A 19,471-nucleotide genomic window follows, 5' to 3' on the forward strand; every position below is an offset into this window, starting at 1 on the left:
TCTGCCAGTTTGCTTCCAGGTCCACTTCAAGGTGTTGGTTATTACCTTTAAAACCTTCCACACCATGGCTGTCTGAGAAACCAGCTCACCTTGATGGGATTAGCCACTTCACCCACACTGGCATTTTGTGGACCCCATCAGCCAAGGAATTTTGGCTGGTCGGGTCAGGTAGAAAAGCCTTGTCTCCTATGGCTCCCACCCCCTAAAACATTTCCCACCCTCCCCATGTCACATCCATGTCACATCCGCTTCCACCCATTTGGCCTTCCAAAAGGCCTTGAAGATATGACTGTGCCAACTAACCTGGGGTCCCAATGGGGATGTGGCGCTTTGGAGGTGCTCTGGATAACACCCCAGTTTCTCCCTGAGTACATTTTGCTCCCTCCTGCTTGGTTTTATTTTAATTGATTTTGGTAGTCTAAGGCACCCTGTTATTAAGGTGGTTATTAAGACCAGCTGCCTGCAATTACTGCAGGTTCGAATCTCATCAAGGCTCAAGGTTGACTCAGCCTTCCATCCTTTCTAAGGTAGGTAAATTGAGGACCCAGTTGTGGGGGCAATAAGCTGACTTTGTATAAATATACAAAAGAATGAAGGCTATTGCTGAGCACATTGTAAGCCGCCTGAGTCTCCGGAGAAGGGCGGTGTATAAATAAATAAATAAATAAATAAATTAAGATCCTAATATTTGTTTTAATGTTTTATAATGCATTTTATTTAATGCCTGTAAGTCGCCTGGAGTTGTCTTTGGTGAGATGGACAATATACAAATTTGATAAATAAAATAATAAATAAATAATAGATTAATATGCTGGTGGGAAAAAATATTTATTGTATTTGCTTCCTGAAATGAATTGTTTATCCAAAACACTGGATATTAGTGTTTCTTAAAAACAAATATATCTCATTTTTTTGTTTGCTTGTTTGCACATTATTAAAAGACTGCATTGCAGGCATGGGCCTTTACATTTTAAAAGAAACATTTTACTGCAATAACCAGTCAGCAATATAGCCCAATGTAGTTCTGAAGCAGGAAAGTTATTTCCAGTTTGTCACAGGTTGCACTCATTGTAACTCTCAGCAGCACTTTAAAGAAGCTCGACCCTTTCCTTGATTTTGGAGGGATGGTTACTTTGAGGTACCATTGATGGGCAATCACAGTTAATAAAGGTAAAGGTTTCCCTTATTCAGTTGTGTCCAATTCTAGGATGTGTGCTTATTTTCGTTTTTCAGCTGAGGGAGCCAAGTGTTGTCCAAAGACATTTCCATGTTCATGTGGCCAGCATGACTACATGCTGAGGTGCATGGAGCACTGTTACCTTCCCACCAAAGTTTATCTACTCACATTTGCATGCTTTCAAATTAGGGGGGGCAGGAACTGGGGCAAGTAACAGGAGCTCACCCCATTTCCTGCTGAGAAACTCAGAGTCTTTAATCACTGAGCCATCACTCCCCCTAAGTACAGTTATTCCATATCCAAAAACATTTCCTTTAGAGATCTGAATACTGCATATTAGATTGCAAAAAAAAAATTTCAAATAACCATTAGAAGGCAAAAAAGATACATTTTATGTTTCCTTGTTGCCATGTAGTAAGGATCCAGATTTTTGAGATCGAGATGTACTAGGCCTAATTGTAAATAGACTTCTGTCTATCTGTAGGGAGTAAGGAAGATGACCTTGACAAGATGAGGGAACCTAGGCCAAAGGGATTAAACATTTTTGAATTCTGCAATGAGATAACATTTGGAAGTGCCTCAGTATTCCTATTTAACTAAATAATATGAAGGAGGAGGAGGAGGTACAATCAGACATGCAAGGTTCTGTTGTTATAGCTGGACTCAATAAAAGTAGCTTTAGCCTTCCTGTGGAGTGGATTTCTAGGTTTGTTCTCCCTAGAGGGGCTGGGAAATTTAGTTGAACTTTTGCTTAGTAGTTGATTCCAATTTTCAGTCTCTGAGCATTTGCAAAGAACAAAGACAATTTTATTCCTACTTCTAACCTTAATGATGGGTCAACTCTGTTCTCAGAAATACCATTCTGTTCAATTATACTGTTTTATAGAAAAAGGTATGGTCATGTTAGTAGAGTACCTTGTTTCAAAAAGACATCACAGGACTGATTATTACTGTAAAACTCCTTAATTTATGAATTATTCTTTAAAAAAAATATTATTAGTCTCTGCCAGGCAATTTCAGGAGAAAGAGATCCATTTCCCAATCACTATAAACAGCTGATGTTAACTATGTTGGGCTTCTCACCACTTATGGGCTCTTCGGTATTTGGCTTGTGTTCATTGTCTCTTCCTGGATCACTGGCAGGTTCACTCTCTTGCTGTCCTCTACTACCATTTTGGGTAATCTTGCTGATCTCCTTTACTTTAGCTAACATTTCTTCTTCCTCCTCCTCCTCCCCATCTTCCATATTATCTGCAGTTGTTGCCATGGCTACCTCTTGGTTCTGCACTCGGCGGGAGGGTCTCAAGATGGCTTTGCGAAAACCCTGTTTGAACCGATAGGAGAGGAAGCCATAGATGATAGGATTGGTGCAACTGTTGGCATAGGGCAGGACAACAACCAGAAAGTAAATACCAAAGAGTGATGGTTCCTCAGGCAAAGTCCAGATGACGTTGATGATGTTGAGCATATAGAAAGGTAGCCAACAGAGTACAAAGACTGCCACCACAATTACTACCATGCGTGTGATCCTCCGTTCAGAGCGTTTGCGTTTAGCTGTCAGTGCTCGCACCTTTCTGCCTGATGAACGAACCTTGACAACAATAAGCAGGTAACACAAGCAGATTACCAGCAGTGGCCCAAAGAAGCCGAGTGTAGCTGTGTAGATGATGAAACCAGCTTTCCATACTGAAGCAGGCTCAGGCCATTTGATGTGGCATGTACTCATACCATGTGGGACTTCTGAAAACACTACCACAGGCAGCACCACTACAGATGAGATTACCCACACAGTGGCACTGACAGTCTTAGCGACTCGGACTGTCCGCCATTTTGAGGATTTCACAGGGTGCACCACAGCCAGATAGCGGTCAATGCTCATCACGGTGAGGCAGAAAATACTAGTAAATTGGTTTATGGCATCCACAGCCATCACTAGACGGCACATAAATGACCCAAAAGGCCAATATGATAAAGCATTTTGTGCTGCCAAGAAGGGTAGGCCAAGCATAAAGAGTTCATCTGCCAGTGCCAAGTTGAAGATATAGATGTTAGTCACTGATTCACTTACTGAATGGCACAAAACCACATAAATGACTAGAGAATTTCCAGCTAGTCCTACAACACAGACAATGAGATATACCAGTGGAATAAGGACACCACTAATATCTAGGCCTAGACTAGAAGCTAGGGATAAATTTCCAGAAAGAAAGGCTGTACCAGAAGTTGTTGAATTCTCTTCCCAAAAAGCCACTGTGGTGGTGAAGTTGAAATTGTCCATGGCAGAAAAAGGAGGGGCAGGAAACAAATATCCACAGGATCCCTTGGGAGGACTCTGCATTTGAGAAGAACAGAAATAGATAATTTAACATTCATCTTATAATCCACAAGCATTCTAGATAGTTAATATGTAACTCTACAGAGAATTTAAGATATGGAATAGCAAGTGATGGCCAGTGAATCTCATGACTACAGGCTAGAATTGTCTATATCTCTCCATTGCTTCTAATTTTGATTATAGTGGAGATTTCTCTTTCAGTTACCCCTATTCCTAAATTAAGGCACACTAAGAATTGGAATCAATGGTAAATTTACAGAGAAAATTTATAGAATAAAGTGGGGGGGAAGAAACTTGCCACATTAAAAAAAAACTTGAAAAATGGGGCAATCTTTATCTTCAGGATATCACAAGGGAGCAGATTGTTGTGTATAATGAGGTTGGGAATCAAATAGATCATGGAAACAACATGAAATCCTATCAAGTGGTCGGACTTAGGTTCCATACCTAATAAAAGTGAAGGTCAACAGCCACAACAGACAGAACTCTAATGTATATTAAGAGATATTCTTCAACCAACTCAATCATCTTGCATTGCCAAAATTATTCATTCTAACTGCAAAATAGATCCCGGAGTTCATTTATAACATATTCTCAAGACAGTGTTTCTAAGAAGAGCAAGTCTTGTCAGCTAAATATTTAATTGATGCCAGTGTAGCCTTAGAGAGTCAGTCTGATGTTAAAGGCTCTGGCTGCAAATCAAGAGACTCTGAATTCTAATCCTGTCTTAGATATAAAACCAGTTTGGTGATTCTGAGCCAATCAATCTCTCTCAACTCGAAGGAGATAATGGCAAACCACTTCCAAACACATTCTTTTCCAGTCTGAGGACCAAAGTTGGATTTAAGTAATCTACCAAGAGACACATTCAAAAATGTCAGTAAGGTAATGACTAAGAAGTGGATGATTAGGGCAAAAACTAAATTTGGAAGGGTCAGAAGAAAAACAACATTTTCAGACAGGCATTTAAATTCCTTTCATTTAACTGATTATTTCCCATGCATTTAACAAAGTCTTGTTACTACTCCATTGTCAGCGAGAACTTTTGAAGGAACTCTTGTAACAATATCCCAAGGTTTTTTATGGCTGCATGCAATTCTGGTTCCCTAGTTATATATCAGTCTTATCTCCTGTCAGTCTATTTAAAAAAACAAAAAGAATAATGATTAGAGGAGATTGCAGGGCATGGAAAGTATGAACACAGGGTTTTATGATTGAATGAAACAGAGGAAGGCAACCTAATCCCAGTTAACAACTCCCAAAACACAATAAGAGCCTAAGTATGATTGTCTAACCCACTGTGTGTGCAGTACTTCAAATTTTGTGATTCATTTTCCAACAAAAAAGACATTAAAACACATATATTAGAGAGGAGACAAGAAAAAAGGCACTAGAGATGCATATATACAGTAGTAAAAATAACATCAAGAAATGCTTTATATTAGGGGACTTTTTACAACAAAACATTTGAAGCAAAACTGAACATAAAAATTACATATTAGATGATATCAATGCCGAAACATCTATTCATGGCAAATGTTAAATCAGAAACTGATGGAAACAGAATAGAATATACTTAAGACTAAAAAAATATGAAAATCGGTGATTAGATTGTGAGTTATATACAGAAGATCCCATTTCCAGTCTAATGGAAAGAATAAGGCTGAAGAATTAGATCTTAGCCTGGAGAATTCTGGAGGTGACTTCCTATCTCAGTGGGAGAAGTGCTGTCATGATGTCGTTCTTCCCTTGGGAGATAATTGAAGTGTGGGAAGCTGCTGGAGAGAGAGGACTGTGTAGTGGAAGTATAGGAAGCAAGGGGAGCTGCCAAGTGCAGGACATGCACTCAGGCACCCATTGATAGGAACACCATTACCCACTCAACATTTTTGTCTTTTGAAATGAAAGTGAACCCATTATCCATCAGGCGAAGGGGTAACGGGTGGTTACTTTTCACACAGTACAACTAAGTGCTTTATTTCCTTTACTTCAAATTTTTACTAAGCAATGTTCTCGTATTTGGAAGCCTGGGATTTCTTCTGCAAAGTTCTACCCAGGCAGCCTCAAGAGCAGAATGCACAGCTCTGGCTGTGTTGTCTAAGATAGTTGGAAAGCACCACATTGGGAAGGCTAGAATAGACAGGATACAATTTGCCATGATTACAGAGAATGTTCCTTTCCCGGTGCTATGTGGGAAAAAGTAGGACTTCAGCTTCTGCCTTCTGCATGCAAATGCATGCATGCATTTCACCCAATGCCAAAAAGTATTTGGATGTAAAGCCTATAGATCTGCCATTAGAATGATGATGATTAAACTATATATATATATGAAAAAACAAAATTTCCATTTTGAAACACATACACACAGAGTATGCATACACAGCCACAATCTTCAGAACAATTAGAACCTGCTGTTTGAAAGTCATGTCCCTCTAAACCCTACAAAACACATAGCTGGAGGTGATGAAAGCTTATATTGATTGTAAATCACTTGAGTCAAGGATTATGTTTTCCTGCCATGAACATGTGCTATTATATAAAACATTATCTGCATGTGAGAATTCTAGAGAAATTTTTTAAATCACATGGTCAATCTATGATGATAACATACATAAAGAATCCTTTCTTATAACAGGCATATGTCTATTTGCAGTTGGCTGTACAACCACAATCTTTCACATGCACTTTTGTAATTAGCTATGGATGTAGCATTGTACCAGATAGCATTGGAAGGGGACTGCAAAGAACAACTAGTCCAACCTATCGCAATGTGCCAGAAAACCAATTAAACCATCCATAAGAGGCCCATAAGGATGTGGTGTCTCAGTGGCTAAGACACTGAGCTTGTCGACAGTTCAGTGGTTCAAATCCCTAGTAATGGGGTGAGCACCCGTTACTTGTCCCAGCTTCTGCCAACCTAGCAGTTCGAAAGTAAAAAATGCAAGTAGAAAAATAGGGGCCACTTTAGTGGAAAGGTAACAGCGTTTCGTGCACCTTTGGTGTTTAATCATGCCGGCCACATGACCACAAGACGTCTTCGGACAGCACTGGCTCTTCAGCTTTGAAACAGAGTTGAGCACTGCCCCCTAGAGACTCATCTTAAAAACCTCCAGAAATGAAGAACCCACATCCTCCATAGATTGCCTATTCCACTTTTCTATAGGATTACTTGCTTGTATTCCACTATGCAGGATATACAATCCATCTTATTTTGTACTGCCCATAATCTTCCTATATGTAATGGCACTGCCACCACACCAGGTGATGTAATATAAGTTTGAAAACCAAAAGAGTAGTAACGTAGAATGGTATCTCCATACAGCATTGAGGGTGGGGAGAAAGCCTGTTGTGTATCCTGAACACTCTCTGTGTATACATGAGGGTGGGGGATGGAATGTATATACACTTCTCAAAAAAATAAAGGAAACACAAGCAGAAGACATCCGAGATCTGAATGAATGAAATAGCCTTATTAAATACTTTGTTTGTTACATACAGTAGTTCTGTGTTCCCTTTAGTTGTTTGAGCAGTGTATAAACTACTGAATGTAAAGAACAAAGTATTTAATAAGGCTATTTCATTCATTCAGATCTCGGATGTCTTCTCCTTGTGTTCCCTTTATTTTTTTGAGCAGTATATATAAAGGTCAGCAAATCTGTCTGCATATGGATATGTGGATGCACAGGATGATCTTAAGGCAGCCCCTGGAGAGGAAAATGTTGGCTACTCATGGGTCAAAACCTCCAGAGGAAATGTACCCTTCTCTTAGAAAGTATTGAACATGTGTAATATGTCACAAATATATGCTAAAATACATTAGTTTAGCTTTGATTATTGGACTTCTCCAAAAGCAGAAAAATTTTCTCAAGCCATGGCTTAAAGGCTTTGAATGATAATCAAAATACTTGGTGCATATTTTTGAACACTGTGATATCACATGCCAATTCACCATGGAACAAAAAGCAAGCTTCCTTTATAAAAAAAGTGTATCATTAATTACCGGGATGGAAAAGCCACAAATTAAGCTGTTTAAAATATTTTAAAAAACCAAATAGAGAATTAAAATATGCATTTTTTTTAATGCAAAACATTCTCCATTATTCAAATGTTAATATTCAATTTGCAGCATGGCCATAAAACTCTCAGTATCATTCTGTCTTTAAAATAATAGGTTATTTTCCCCTTCCCCCTTTCCCAGCTCATTTGTAGAAATGAGTGTAACATATTGTGAAATCCCTAATATCCAGCTAAATTCAGTAATTTGTGTCTCTTAATATTAATTAAAACAAAACGCAGAAAAACCATTGTCTTTCTTTTAAAAAATGATCACCATTCATTGAATTGGGTTGACTTAAATATTGGACTTATAGTGAGTTAATTTGTCTTCTATTACCTTCTTTATTAAAAAAAAATATGATGCTTGCAAAGATAAATTATTCTAGGGCAATACAGCTAACTCTAAAGCTATAGAATGATAGTACAGTTATGATTTCCCCTTAACTATATAGTTAGCCTATAGGACATTCTCTCTAGCCACTTATCTATCACTTAAAACTCATCTATATTCAGACAGTGGTTGTAGCTGTTTCTGTTGTTATTTCTCATTATGGAACTTATAGAAAGGTGAATGAATATATCTGAAGATTTGGTAGACAAATGAAAATTATGGGTTTGAACCAAAGCATTAACAAGTGTATATTATAGGGTTTTTTTCACAAGCTTATCTTGAGGGGAAGGCTAATGACACAATGACAGAGCATTGTCATACATACAGAAGATGCCAGATCATCTTCTCTAAGGTCTCTACATTAGATTGCAAACAGACTGAAATTCTTATTTAATAGTAAAGAGCTGGACTGTGCAAACTTTTTGAAGCAAAAAGGATCATCTTCAGATGGTATGCACAGTGTACAAAGTCAGGCCAAAACATAAATTGGATTAAACTAAAATGTAATTGAAAATTAACCTTTATGGTAAATTAAGCAAGGCTAATATTATTAAATTGGGTTTCTTAGTATATTTTTCCTCTGATCAAATAAAAATTACAGTTCGAGATAACTTTTAAAAATCATCTGGGAGCTGCCTGTTCTCAAAGTTTAAATAACTGCCTGGACTTCCAGGACTCAGATTATAGAGCTTTAATGTGGTTACTCAGTAATACAAGATGGCTTGTTGTCATGCTTATTGAAGAAAGCATTTGACATTCTGAATTGCTATCAATTTTAATTACATTTTATTTGCTGAATCTCTGTTGGTTTTAATTGGAGGTATCCAATTAAAAGAAATAGAATAAAAACTTGTAAATGGTGACAGCAGTTCAAAACATGGGTATGAGTGCTAAAGTCGAGATATAACGCAAAGCAAATAAGGAATTTTCTGGGGCAGATATTTTAAGGATATTTTCCAAAGTTCTAGAAATGGTGCTAGAAATCTGGCTTGGAAATGGGAATGTTATGGGGAAAAGTATTGCAAAACTAGTATAAGTTGAGGAAGAATAGCAGTGGGGTTTTTAAAGTGAGCCCTGAAAAATCAGCAATATGGCTGCTCATTAACGAAACATTAAGAACATTGTTTAAAAAATCCCAATCATGATACAATTTACAATGCTTACAAAGAGAATGTGGTTTCTTACTAATACAGTACACTATTATTTGTTTGTAACCTCCCCATCAGCTGTTGGACTATCAGCCATACCTTAGGGAGCATTTCTAACTGCCTCAAGCTATACAGAAAGTAGGGAGAAATTCTTTTTTTTTTCCTGAGAAGAACAGTGACAGATTAACTACTAGGAAAATGCAATGTTTCAGAAATAAAGCATGGCCTTAAAGAAAAACATTTGAGTCCCAAGGTACAAATTAGTAATAACCAGACCCTTGTCTTGCCCTCTCCCACAAATCAACATATGAAAAATTCCAAAATGATGAAAAATCAGATACGTTTATAGAGTTCTTCAACCAGAGCTAACCCATGATAAAGTATTTGTGCAGGCAGACTGATAAGCTTTTGATTGATTAATTGAGTATGTACCATCAAATCTTTTTATTTATTTTTTTTTACTCCTAGTGACTACATAGATATATATGCTTTTGGAGAGAATAAATTATGAGCCTATGAGTTGCAACACCACTCTGGCTACATTCTACAGATGCTCCACATTCTTTGCAAATGCTTATGTGTACAATTATCGGACTCCATTTTGTCTAACAGGTTCTTTTAAAAAAATAATAATTAAAAAGTCAGGCACTCTTTTGTAACGTCAACACACTTTTGCCATATTTTTACTGGACTTATTCTCACTGGTGAGAATATTAATCTCACCAGTGGAGAAAATACTGTCATTGACTTATAAAGAAAAATAGCAAATCACTTAAACCTGTATCTGAAAAAAGAAAACTCAAGGATTTCCATCCATATCAGTCTCTGAGCAAAGTCAACAATTTTGAACCATTGCAATAGATGCATATGTGCATAAGTGTGTTTGATATGGCAGTGGATACTTATTACCTTCCTTCTTTTGTGCCTAAGTCAGTCTTGATTCCCAGTGACTGCTTGGACAGGCCCCAGTTGCCTGCCATCAATTTCAGAAGTGGTTTCCCAAGGGATTCTTCTTAGGGCTGAGAGAAAGGGACTGACCCAAGGTCACCCATCTGGCTCCATGTTTAAGGCAGGACTAGAAGTCACAGTCTCCTGGTTTCTAGTCTGATGCCTTTAAGCAACACACCAGATTGGCTCTCATGTTATGTTCCTCAGTGGAACCTTATCTAAAAAGACATAAAATCTGTTTCTGAAATTATCATGTCATCCTGACTCTCTCTACACTGCCCATAATTTCTATTGGGGCTACCAATTTTTAAACTGTCTTGAAGTCTGAAGAAATAGATGGGCTATAAAGCTAGATAATAAATAAATAAATAAATAGAATTGTTGCATTCTCCCTAAATCAACTTCTACTTACTCCCCACCCCACCCACCGAGCTACCCCCGGGCCAGGCTACTCTACAAATGAAGCTTCTTTCCTAAAGGTTTTTAGAATCCCAAAATTGCAATCTTCTACCTACTGGTTATTCAGGAAAAACCCCTTTAAAAAGACAAGGAACTTTTCTGAAGTATATAGCCGGTTGCATGACAGAATTAAATGAATGACAACAGGTAGGTTTAGCGGATAGATCTGGGAAAACATAAACTCATGACAAAAGTGAATTTGATAAAGCAGAAAACCCCAGCATTCATCCACCTCGCCCTTTTTCCTCCATGGCTCAAATCCACTGAATGTTAGAAAGAACAGACCCCCCCAAAGTAAAAACCTTACTTATCAGAAGGAGATGGAAGAGGGAGGGGCACGGAGTAGAGAGCATCAGTTGCCCAGGTCTCAAAGTAAAGTTTCGCATGCAATTGAATGTGAAGGAAAAAAATCAGGGACTAGAGGCTGTGCTGGATACTCACAGATTCAACAAATGGGTATCTGCCTTCACTTGCCAGGATGATATTTCATCTTCTTCTGTCTTCCTCTTTCTTTTATATCAGGAAAAAGGAAAGGAATGCCTGAATCCAGTGTCTTTTACATCGGACCGAGAAGCCTTTTTATCTCTTTAACTTTCTTTCTCCTTTCAAGCACCTGGTTATCTTTCTTTCCTTTGGCTGCTCCTCCTGGGCTGACATACCTTCTCCTGGCCCCTTTGCTCCCACATCGGCCTGCCTGCTTGCCTCCCTGCTTGCTGCCTGCCTGCCTTTAATACTCTCCCACCTGGTCTTCTCTAGTCACTGCAGGTAAGAAAGCTCTCTTCTAGCATCTAATGAGTGGAGCCCAGCCCGGCTTTCCTTCTGCTGAATGAAGGGAGAGGGTGGATGGAGGGGGGCTGCATGTCTCACAGGGTTAGGCAGATCAAGATGTATGTCAGTTGCGCCTGGGAATGGTGCCACCAGCCAATCAGCATCGATTTAGAGGGAGCAGGCAGGAAGAAAAGGAGAGAGAGAGAGAGAGAGAGAGAGAGAGAGAGAGAGAGAGAGAGATTGGCGGTGTGACAGAGGGATTATGATAGAAGGAAAGAACATGGAAGGGAGGAGGAAGAGGGGATGTGAGGGGGTGTAAGAAGAAGAAAAGGAAGCAGGAGGGGATGTGCATAAGAGTGCAGTTATAACAGATGGTGACAGAGCAGGGAAGAGAGGACAGAGGTAAGTGGGGAGGTGGGGGAAGGGAAAGGGGAAAATATGGAAAGAAGCTCAGTGATGCTCCTGGAAGGTTGCTGAGAAGAAAGGTCTCCAGTCTAGAGCTAAGCATTCATTGTGAAAGCTGGATTTCTTGCCTGGTGCCTATTGATTTCTATCTATGCTTTTCTTCTATTCAGGATTTCTGTGAAGTTTTACAGACTTATACATTCAAAATTCCTTGCTATAATGCCTGCCTGTCAGGGATGTCATGAAAACCTCCACCATCCAATTTGTTAATTTATAAATATGCTTTGGCCTTTCTTAATTTGATGTTATGCAACTTGTTTATATGTGCTTTCTGAGCCGGAGGGGGGAGGGAAGGGACTTTTGTATGCGATGTTTAATGCAAGCCTTTTGTATTTCTAATCTCTCTAGCTGCAGTAATAAAAGTCTTAATTGGTTCAAAAAGTAAATCCGGTATATCAATTTGTTTTTTTCCCCTCAATCTCTTATGTTTAATAAGCTATAAATTAATTGCTTTGGTTAATCTAACCAATGTTATTCTGCATTCTCTTTACAGCAACAATATCCAGAGGAGATTCATTCCAGACTAAGGATCATTCTTAAGATGCAAATGAAGAAAACATGTCATTAATGGTTCATTAGACATCCTATAACATTTAAGTTGACGGTTTTCAATATTTTAACATGCAGATGTGCTACAACTGCTCTCCTTCTCCCTCTAACAGTGATTAGCTAATGTGCTACATGGAAAAACAGTTGTGTAGATTGCCTGTCATATTCTGGGCAAAATCATATGTGAATAAATGTTGATTTTTTTGGCTGCTTTTTAAGATTATAAATTAAAATATTCAAAGGTGTCCCCCCCCCCATGTACAGAGTATGTTTCTATGAATGGGCTATTAAAAATTGGACAGCATTTTACATTTTACAGATATATTTGTCTACCCACACATTGGATTAATAAACTGAGATGTCTTTTCTGTCCTCCTCCATTTTATCACAATTTCATATTACATCTGAAAAAATAAACTATGGTTACCAGCTTTGGAACAGGTTTTGACTTGAAAAACCATATCATGCAATGGATTTAAGATTCAGAATTGTGCTAGCGCTGATAATTGGAGATCTCTAATTTGGACTAAACAAGTAACCGTGGCAAATTGGAGATTTCCAGGTTCCCAAAGAAGGGAGAAGAGGAGAGGGTCCAAATGAACATCTATCTGGCATTATCATCTGCAAGTTTATTTTCATATTTAGTCTCAGCCTTCAGTTTCCAAGAAAAAACTGCTAAGACTGATGGAACTTATTTTTATTCTCCTAGCTGATCTCCTCCCGATACTAGTTTTTGCATGTGGTGAATTTAGTGGTATTTGGTAGAACCTCTGAGATTATAGTCAGACATGTCATATCTGATTGCTCCAGAATGATAATCCTGATGGCACAATCATGGCAATTGCTCCTTTTCATTAAGGAGCTGATAAAAGCACTTTGATTCAATGTAGCAATTTCAGGATCATTATTATTTTAATAGTAGTGGCTTGCCAGGAGTCTGGGCACTACATTTTGTACCAGCTGTAGCTTCTACCGTACATTGTCTCCAGAGGTTACTCCATGTAAGTACATTGCAATACTCCAGCTGAATTGTAGTCCAGGGACATATTACTGTTTCAGGGGATGTTGGTCCAGATAGCTAAGGCTGAAGAAAATCTTCCCCAATCATGGTTTCCATCTGTTGTTTAAGCAGGAATTTTCAGACCTGCTTCAGACCAGAACGTTCAGGAAAAATCTTAAGTCCTATCAACTCCTTCAGGAGGGAACATGGTTCCATCCAGAGTTATTATCAAGAAAATATTATTAGATTGCCCCAATGTCTATTGATGACAAATAGCTTTACTTTCAAATATTTAATTTGAATTTGTTTCACCACATCCAAAATTCTACAGCTTCCCAGATATCATGTGATATCAAAAACATGCCTGGTCCAAGGTATTTAAATTTAGGATAGGTGAATTATAATTATATTTAAATGTATCTACAGGATCAATTTGTCAAAATGATGAAACAAACATGTCAATGTTGCAATGGAGACACCTCCCTTTTTATATAATGCATGTATAATAGAGGCAAAGTCAACATTGTGTCAGCATCAGCACAATACTTGTCCCCCCACCTTGTTGCCCCCCCCAATTTCTGCCCAGTGGATTAATTCATAATTAACTTGATGATATATCTAGATATCTAGGACTTGGTTTGCCTTCTGGTTTATCCTGACTGGCAATTTTGGATGAGAGTACCATATTTCACTAGTGAATTCCTGACCAAGCTTAGCTAGATGAGCTGCTGATAGCTAATTTTTTAAAAAATAATATGAAATTAACTGGATCTTGTTTTCATCTTTTCTCAAAATTCTTGATTGCTTATCACAAATTAACTATATCTTAACTATCAGGACCTTAACTACTGTTTTATTAGGTAACAACATCTGGCTGCCTTTGGTACAGAAGCTAAATGTGTCAGAGCTCATTAGTACTTGGTTGGGAGATTACTAGAGAATATAGAGTCATAGGCTAAGTTGGAAAGTTTGCAATGGCAACTTAAATTGATTTACTTAAATTAAATCAGCATGGTTTTTGGTCAGATTTGGAGACATTGTCTTTGTAACAGTATAAGAGGCCCTAGGTATGCAGTTTTGTCTTGATTACTCTAATTTCAGAGGCAGTGAAGACCAAGATGTGAAAGAATTGCAACTTATTTTTAGGAAACGAAAATATAGCCCTATCCTGATCATTTGATGATAACGCTCCTCTACTCCAAATCCACTTTAGTGTAGGATGTAATCCTCATAAATATGTAGAGGGAGATTTTCGCTTCACTGTTTGATTATATAGATAGGCTGCTGTTATGATAATGATGTAATTCTTAAATATGAACATCTAATTTTTAAAGAATCATCTTTACCAAGAAACTTAATATTATCCCCCCCCCCCTTGCCCCAAAATATCAAGGAAATGATACTTGTAAAGCACAGGGTAGAAGAATGTAAAGGGTGCATAGAATGTTTATTGTCTGTTCTACCTTTGAAATAAGTAAATATATTATTATCTAAGCAAAGGATGTCCTTTAAAAACCATGTGTTCAAGGCAACCTAAGTGTGCCATTAAAAAAGAACAGAACATGTCAGCTATTTTCTTCTGTCTCTACATGATTTGTGTGTGCGAGTGTGTTTTTTCAGAGAATCTGCCTTTTGATTCCCTTGGCATTTATCTAGAGATCAACAACACCCACTTTTTTTTTTTTTTGCTTCTGCCTATCTGTCTCTGTTTCTTTCCAGCTCCTGGATTTGTCCTTCATCTCCTGCTTACAGCCCACCTTTTTCTGCTTTGCTCAAGGGAGTTTGTTGCCTGTGATTATACCGTAGTCTGCATTCCTCACTAAGCCACAAGGTTCATAGGACCAACTGCAGAAATTATTCCACATGAATGTGGAACAGAGCTTAGCTTTGTATTGCTTTTCTGGTGTCCATTAAGATAGCATGAATGTTTTGATAGCTACACTTTGCCAAAATAGTAAAACAACTCTGTCTCCTATTTTAATAAGTTTGAGCTTATGTTGTTTTCTGCTCCATTTAAAGATAGAATATGAAGAAAAAGGAAACTGTCAGTCAGAGCTGTGTTTCCATTTTCTTCTGAACAGTCTTCCATGTAGCAAGTTATATACGTCTTAAAAAATGTAAGTAATTTTTAAGTACAAGAGCTACATGCCCCAAAATGGTGTATGCTGAGGAAAACAATTATGTGGTCATTTCCCGCTATAAATCTTGAGAGAAGCATATGTGGAATCTCTTCAACCACAGTCTATTCCCCCAATCCATCTAAAATTGTATGCCCTCAACAATATTTTTTTCCTTCCCATCTTTTTTTCTTCTTTTTAACTATTTTACCACATGAAAAGACCTTGGAAATTCCAAAGCATACAGTGATTTTGTCCAGTTGTCTCTCCAGCATTCTTGAGTCCCATTTACTGAGATGAGATCCACAGGGCTTGAATGCCCTGTGTTTGAATGCCAATATGTTTGAATGCACATAAAAGCATTTCATCACCTGAAAATTTATAACCCAGATCCCAATTCTACTTGTGAGTAAAGGAAGGAGAATAGAACAACTCATAACTCCCCATTGAACACAGGTGGGGTCCTTTGGCACAGTCTGGTAGGAGGTCTTGGATGTTGTCTCTTTTCCTTTTCTTCACCAAATTCTGCCAAGGGATAAACTCTTAACCATAGCATAGGATGAGAATGCTCTTTGGAGCATAGGCCAGTAGTGGCTTCTTCATAAAAGTGTATAAAATTGTAGTTAAGTAATCAATAGCTGACAAGATGTCTGAATCCAACAAGATGTCTGAATTATGTTTGGGGAATATTTGCTTTATGTCCAGCTTTACAAGAAGATATAGTATGGGTTCCATCTGAGCATTTTCAGTCCCGGGGGGGTGGGGGGCATTCCTATCTTTTGCTGGAGATCTTGGGGTGATTTCTTTTGCACGCAAAACATGTAATTTGACAAGTGAACACCAGTTAATTTTTGCATGCAAACCTGTAATTGACCACTGAATTACAGTCTTTGTCTCATCTAATTCACATGAAGAAGAAACATAGACAAATCAAGCATTCTATTTGGCACAGCAGGCTAAGCATCACATCCAAGTGGTCCTGATGAAGAATTGAGCATTAAGCAAATTGCAGCAGTTAATCTATAAAATGCCTCATAGGTATAACGTTCTGCTATGGTTTTTGTGAGTAAAAAGGGATCCTTCCATCCCTCTGTGTTTGCTTAAAAGTGTGAGGTAGTGTCTTCTTGATTGTATCTGTTGCTCTGAACTTTGTTTCAGCTAATAAAGTCTGTAGCACCAACACTATAAGAAAATGGCACCTTTAGCAAGTTGGTCAAGAATATATCTTACTGATCATCCTTTAAAGGACCTTTCCTGGTCCTTAGCAGATCCAGCAATACAGGTGCCCATAGCTGCCAATTATACTGCACCATAAGGATAGCTGTCATCAGTTTTTATTTTAGCAACCCGTAGGTTATTCATCTTGATCGGTGACTCATTCTATTGCCTCCTTGCTCCTTCCAGCACTCCGTTTTTGCTTGCAGATCAGTGCAAGCAGAGAGATTGGAATAGCAACAGAGATCTGTGCCATTCTTTGTAGTTGCCCAGAAGCACTCCAGGAGGAGGAAACTGCCACAAAGGCATGGGTCCTAAATTAAGAAAGTCCCTAATAATGCAGACTTACTCATTGCCCAAACCACTGGCTTGTGGAACATATAGTCATTTATGCTCTTTGGCACCATTCTGCGGATAGGAGAGAGCTGTGGGTGCACTGGTACAAAACAGCCTGGCATATAAGAAACAAAGAATAAGGTTGCCTTCCTGCAGAAATGATTCTTACCAACCATCCCACTCTCACACACATGTCATTTGTCACACACACTGTAGTAAGGCCAGGAATTCTTACTGTGAATGAGGAAGTTGAAACCAGAGGCTTCTCGGTGAGCCTAATTTAGTTCCTGATAGGTTTTATGTCAGAAAGACAGATTTATGGATCTTAAATACTATTTAGAATGGCTGAAATGCATTTCTTAGTATCTGGGGTAAGGAAAAGTTAAATTAAGATTTGCTAGTAGCTCACTGGATGGCTTGAACAGGTTTCTGATTCCTAACTGTTTAAAGAATCATTGAACAATAGCAGCAATTTTCTTCCACCTCCTTGTTCAGACTGTAATTAGACAGTTGTTGCTTGAATATGCCAATAACACAAGTGTATGGTTCACAGCTTATAGTAGGTAATTGTCGGTCCCCTAAGCCAGCATTTTGAAACCATGGCAACATAAAATGAGTGGACCTCAATTCCCAGAATTCCCCAGCTAGCATGGTCTAATAGAGGGGTTTCAAACTCAATTTAATTGAGGGCCGCATCAGGGTTGTGATTTATCTTGGGGGGCCAGGGGGGCTTGGCCAGCTTGATGTCACTCGTATCAGGGGCGCCTATGGTGGCCTGAGTGCTCTGCCAGAGAAAATGGGCTTCCAATCTCCATTTTCAGCTGGGACAGCCTCCTGCAACCCTCTGCCACTGAAAACGGACCTTGAGAGTGCTCCGTATTCAGTGGCAGAGGGTTGCAGGAGGCTGTCCCAGCCGAAAATGGAGATCGGGAGCCCGTTTTCTCTGATAGAGACACCACAGGCCAATCCTTTGCTCTTTCCAAGGCAGAGCCGCAGGCAGGATCTAAGCACCTGGACCATATCCAGCACCTAGGCTGGATATGGTCCCCGGGCCTTCAGTTTGACACCCCTGCTCTAATACATCATCTTTCAGAGTTGGAGGATTTTGAGCTTTTAGAAAAAAGCAGTACAGTCCCTATTGATCCATAGTCAGCCCAATCAGATTTGACTAACTTAGTGATCTAGATGTTAGAAGAGAGATCGTTAATAAATGTTTTCAGTGAACTGGACTCTTCCATAAAAGTGAATTATATATAAAAAAAGATCTTTGGTCCAGATGAAAACATAGCCAACCTATACCTTCACAGTATGGAGCTGTATCCATTGGTTAATCCAGAAAAATATATCCAATGTAAGCTTAATCAATTATTTATAAAAATAAATAAAAATAAAAAAATAATCACATCACTCATTTTGGCATGTTCACGTGGTTCTTGCACATCGAATAGGTTGCCATGCAATTATATATTGTCAAGAGTCACATTGTTTTTGCCACGCAACTTGTCTGCCATGAGCAAATATTTGCAATTCTAGATTAGAATTGATGTAACACTACCAAAATGTAGGCACCCTGGCTTAGCTCAGAGCCTCATTAAAAAGCTTCCTGAAAGACAGAAGGCAGTGAAGCATTTTGGAGTGTTTGGCTTGAGGGCAAGAGACACAGGGCAAGGAGGTAAAAGGCAAACAATCAGCGTTAACAGAAGATCCACTGGTAAAATAAAATGTAGCAAGAAGTTAGCATCTTCCAAAACCATTAAATGTCCAGGTTACATCTCAGAATGGCTACAGAAACAATATAGAATGGGAAACCCAAAAATGAAACTATGGACCTGTGACTATGACATCTTATGTACTAAAAATTGGGATCAAACGTTAACAAAAACTACCAAGGGCAGATTACTTCTCAGTAATGACATCCACTCTAAATTCTCATTTAGTATTTATGAACATCATCAGTTGTGGCCTCATAATGTTGCCAAATGAGATAGATTGGTCAATAAGTAGCAGAACAGCTAGCATCTCAGCAACCTATCTCTGAAAATGTGTATCTCTTTTAGCATTGTATTACCCATACAGGTTATGGGTAATAAGAACAGATGGTTTATGATTATATTTTAATTGAGTCTCATTTGCAATGCAGTGATCAGTAATAGGAGCAGGTACTGAATAGAGGAGAATACCTTAAATAAGGATGCTCCCATGCTAAAACTCTTTAGTACTGAGGAAGCATCGTTTTTTTTCAGTACAGGAATACGTTTTAAAACATGAAGGATCATGCAACACATTATACATTACCCAGCACTTCACTTAGCAAAGTCTTTTCCCATATTTTCCCATATTCCACAGCATTTATTCAAAAGCAATGTCTTTTGTGGCCTGTACATGTTAATAGAGCATGGGGATAATGCTGAGTATAAGCCTTCAGTTCAGGGGTGGGTTCTACTTACCTTTACTACTGGTTCGCAACGGGGCCGCGCGCACTCTTCTGCGCGTGCACAGAAGTGTTC

The 19,471-nt window shown here is 38.5% G+C and overlaps 1 protein-coding gene and 1 long non-coding RNA gene across 2 annotated transcripts; one reads left to right on the top strand and one right to left on the bottom strand.

Annotated features, from left to right (window-relative positions):
* Positions 1-809: 809 nt before the first annotated feature.
* On the bottom strand, positions 810-11,094 carry SSTR3 (somatostatin receptor 3). The gene is made up of 2 exons (XM_034403106.3): positions 10,956-11,094; positions 810-3,509 (listed from the first exon to the last, which is right to left on the bottom strand). The coding sequence occupies exon 2, from the start codon at positions 3,453-3,455 to the stop codon at positions 2,223-2,225; it is 1,233 nt and encodes a 410-aa protein (XP_034258997.1). The 5' UTR covers positions 3,456-3,509; positions 10,956-11,094; the 3' UTR covers positions 810-2,222.
* Positions 11,095-11,577: 483 nt separating this feature from the next.
* Positions 11,578-12,548, top strand: LOC117655548 (uncharacterized). The gene is made up of 2 exons (XR_004588711.3): positions 11,578-11,684; positions 12,241-12,548. It is a non-coding gene; the product is annotated as an uncharacterized LOC117655548 (long non-coding RNA).
* Positions 12,549-19,471: the final 6,923 nt, after the last annotated feature.

Source organism: Pantherophis guttatus, chromosome 7 (assembly GCF_059756535.1).
Source record: "Pantherophis guttatus breed Tessera chromosome 7, ASM5975653v1, whole genome shotgun sequence".
NCBI lineage: Eukaryota > Metazoa > Chordata > Lepidosauria > Squamata > Colubridae > Pantherophis > Pantherophis guttatus.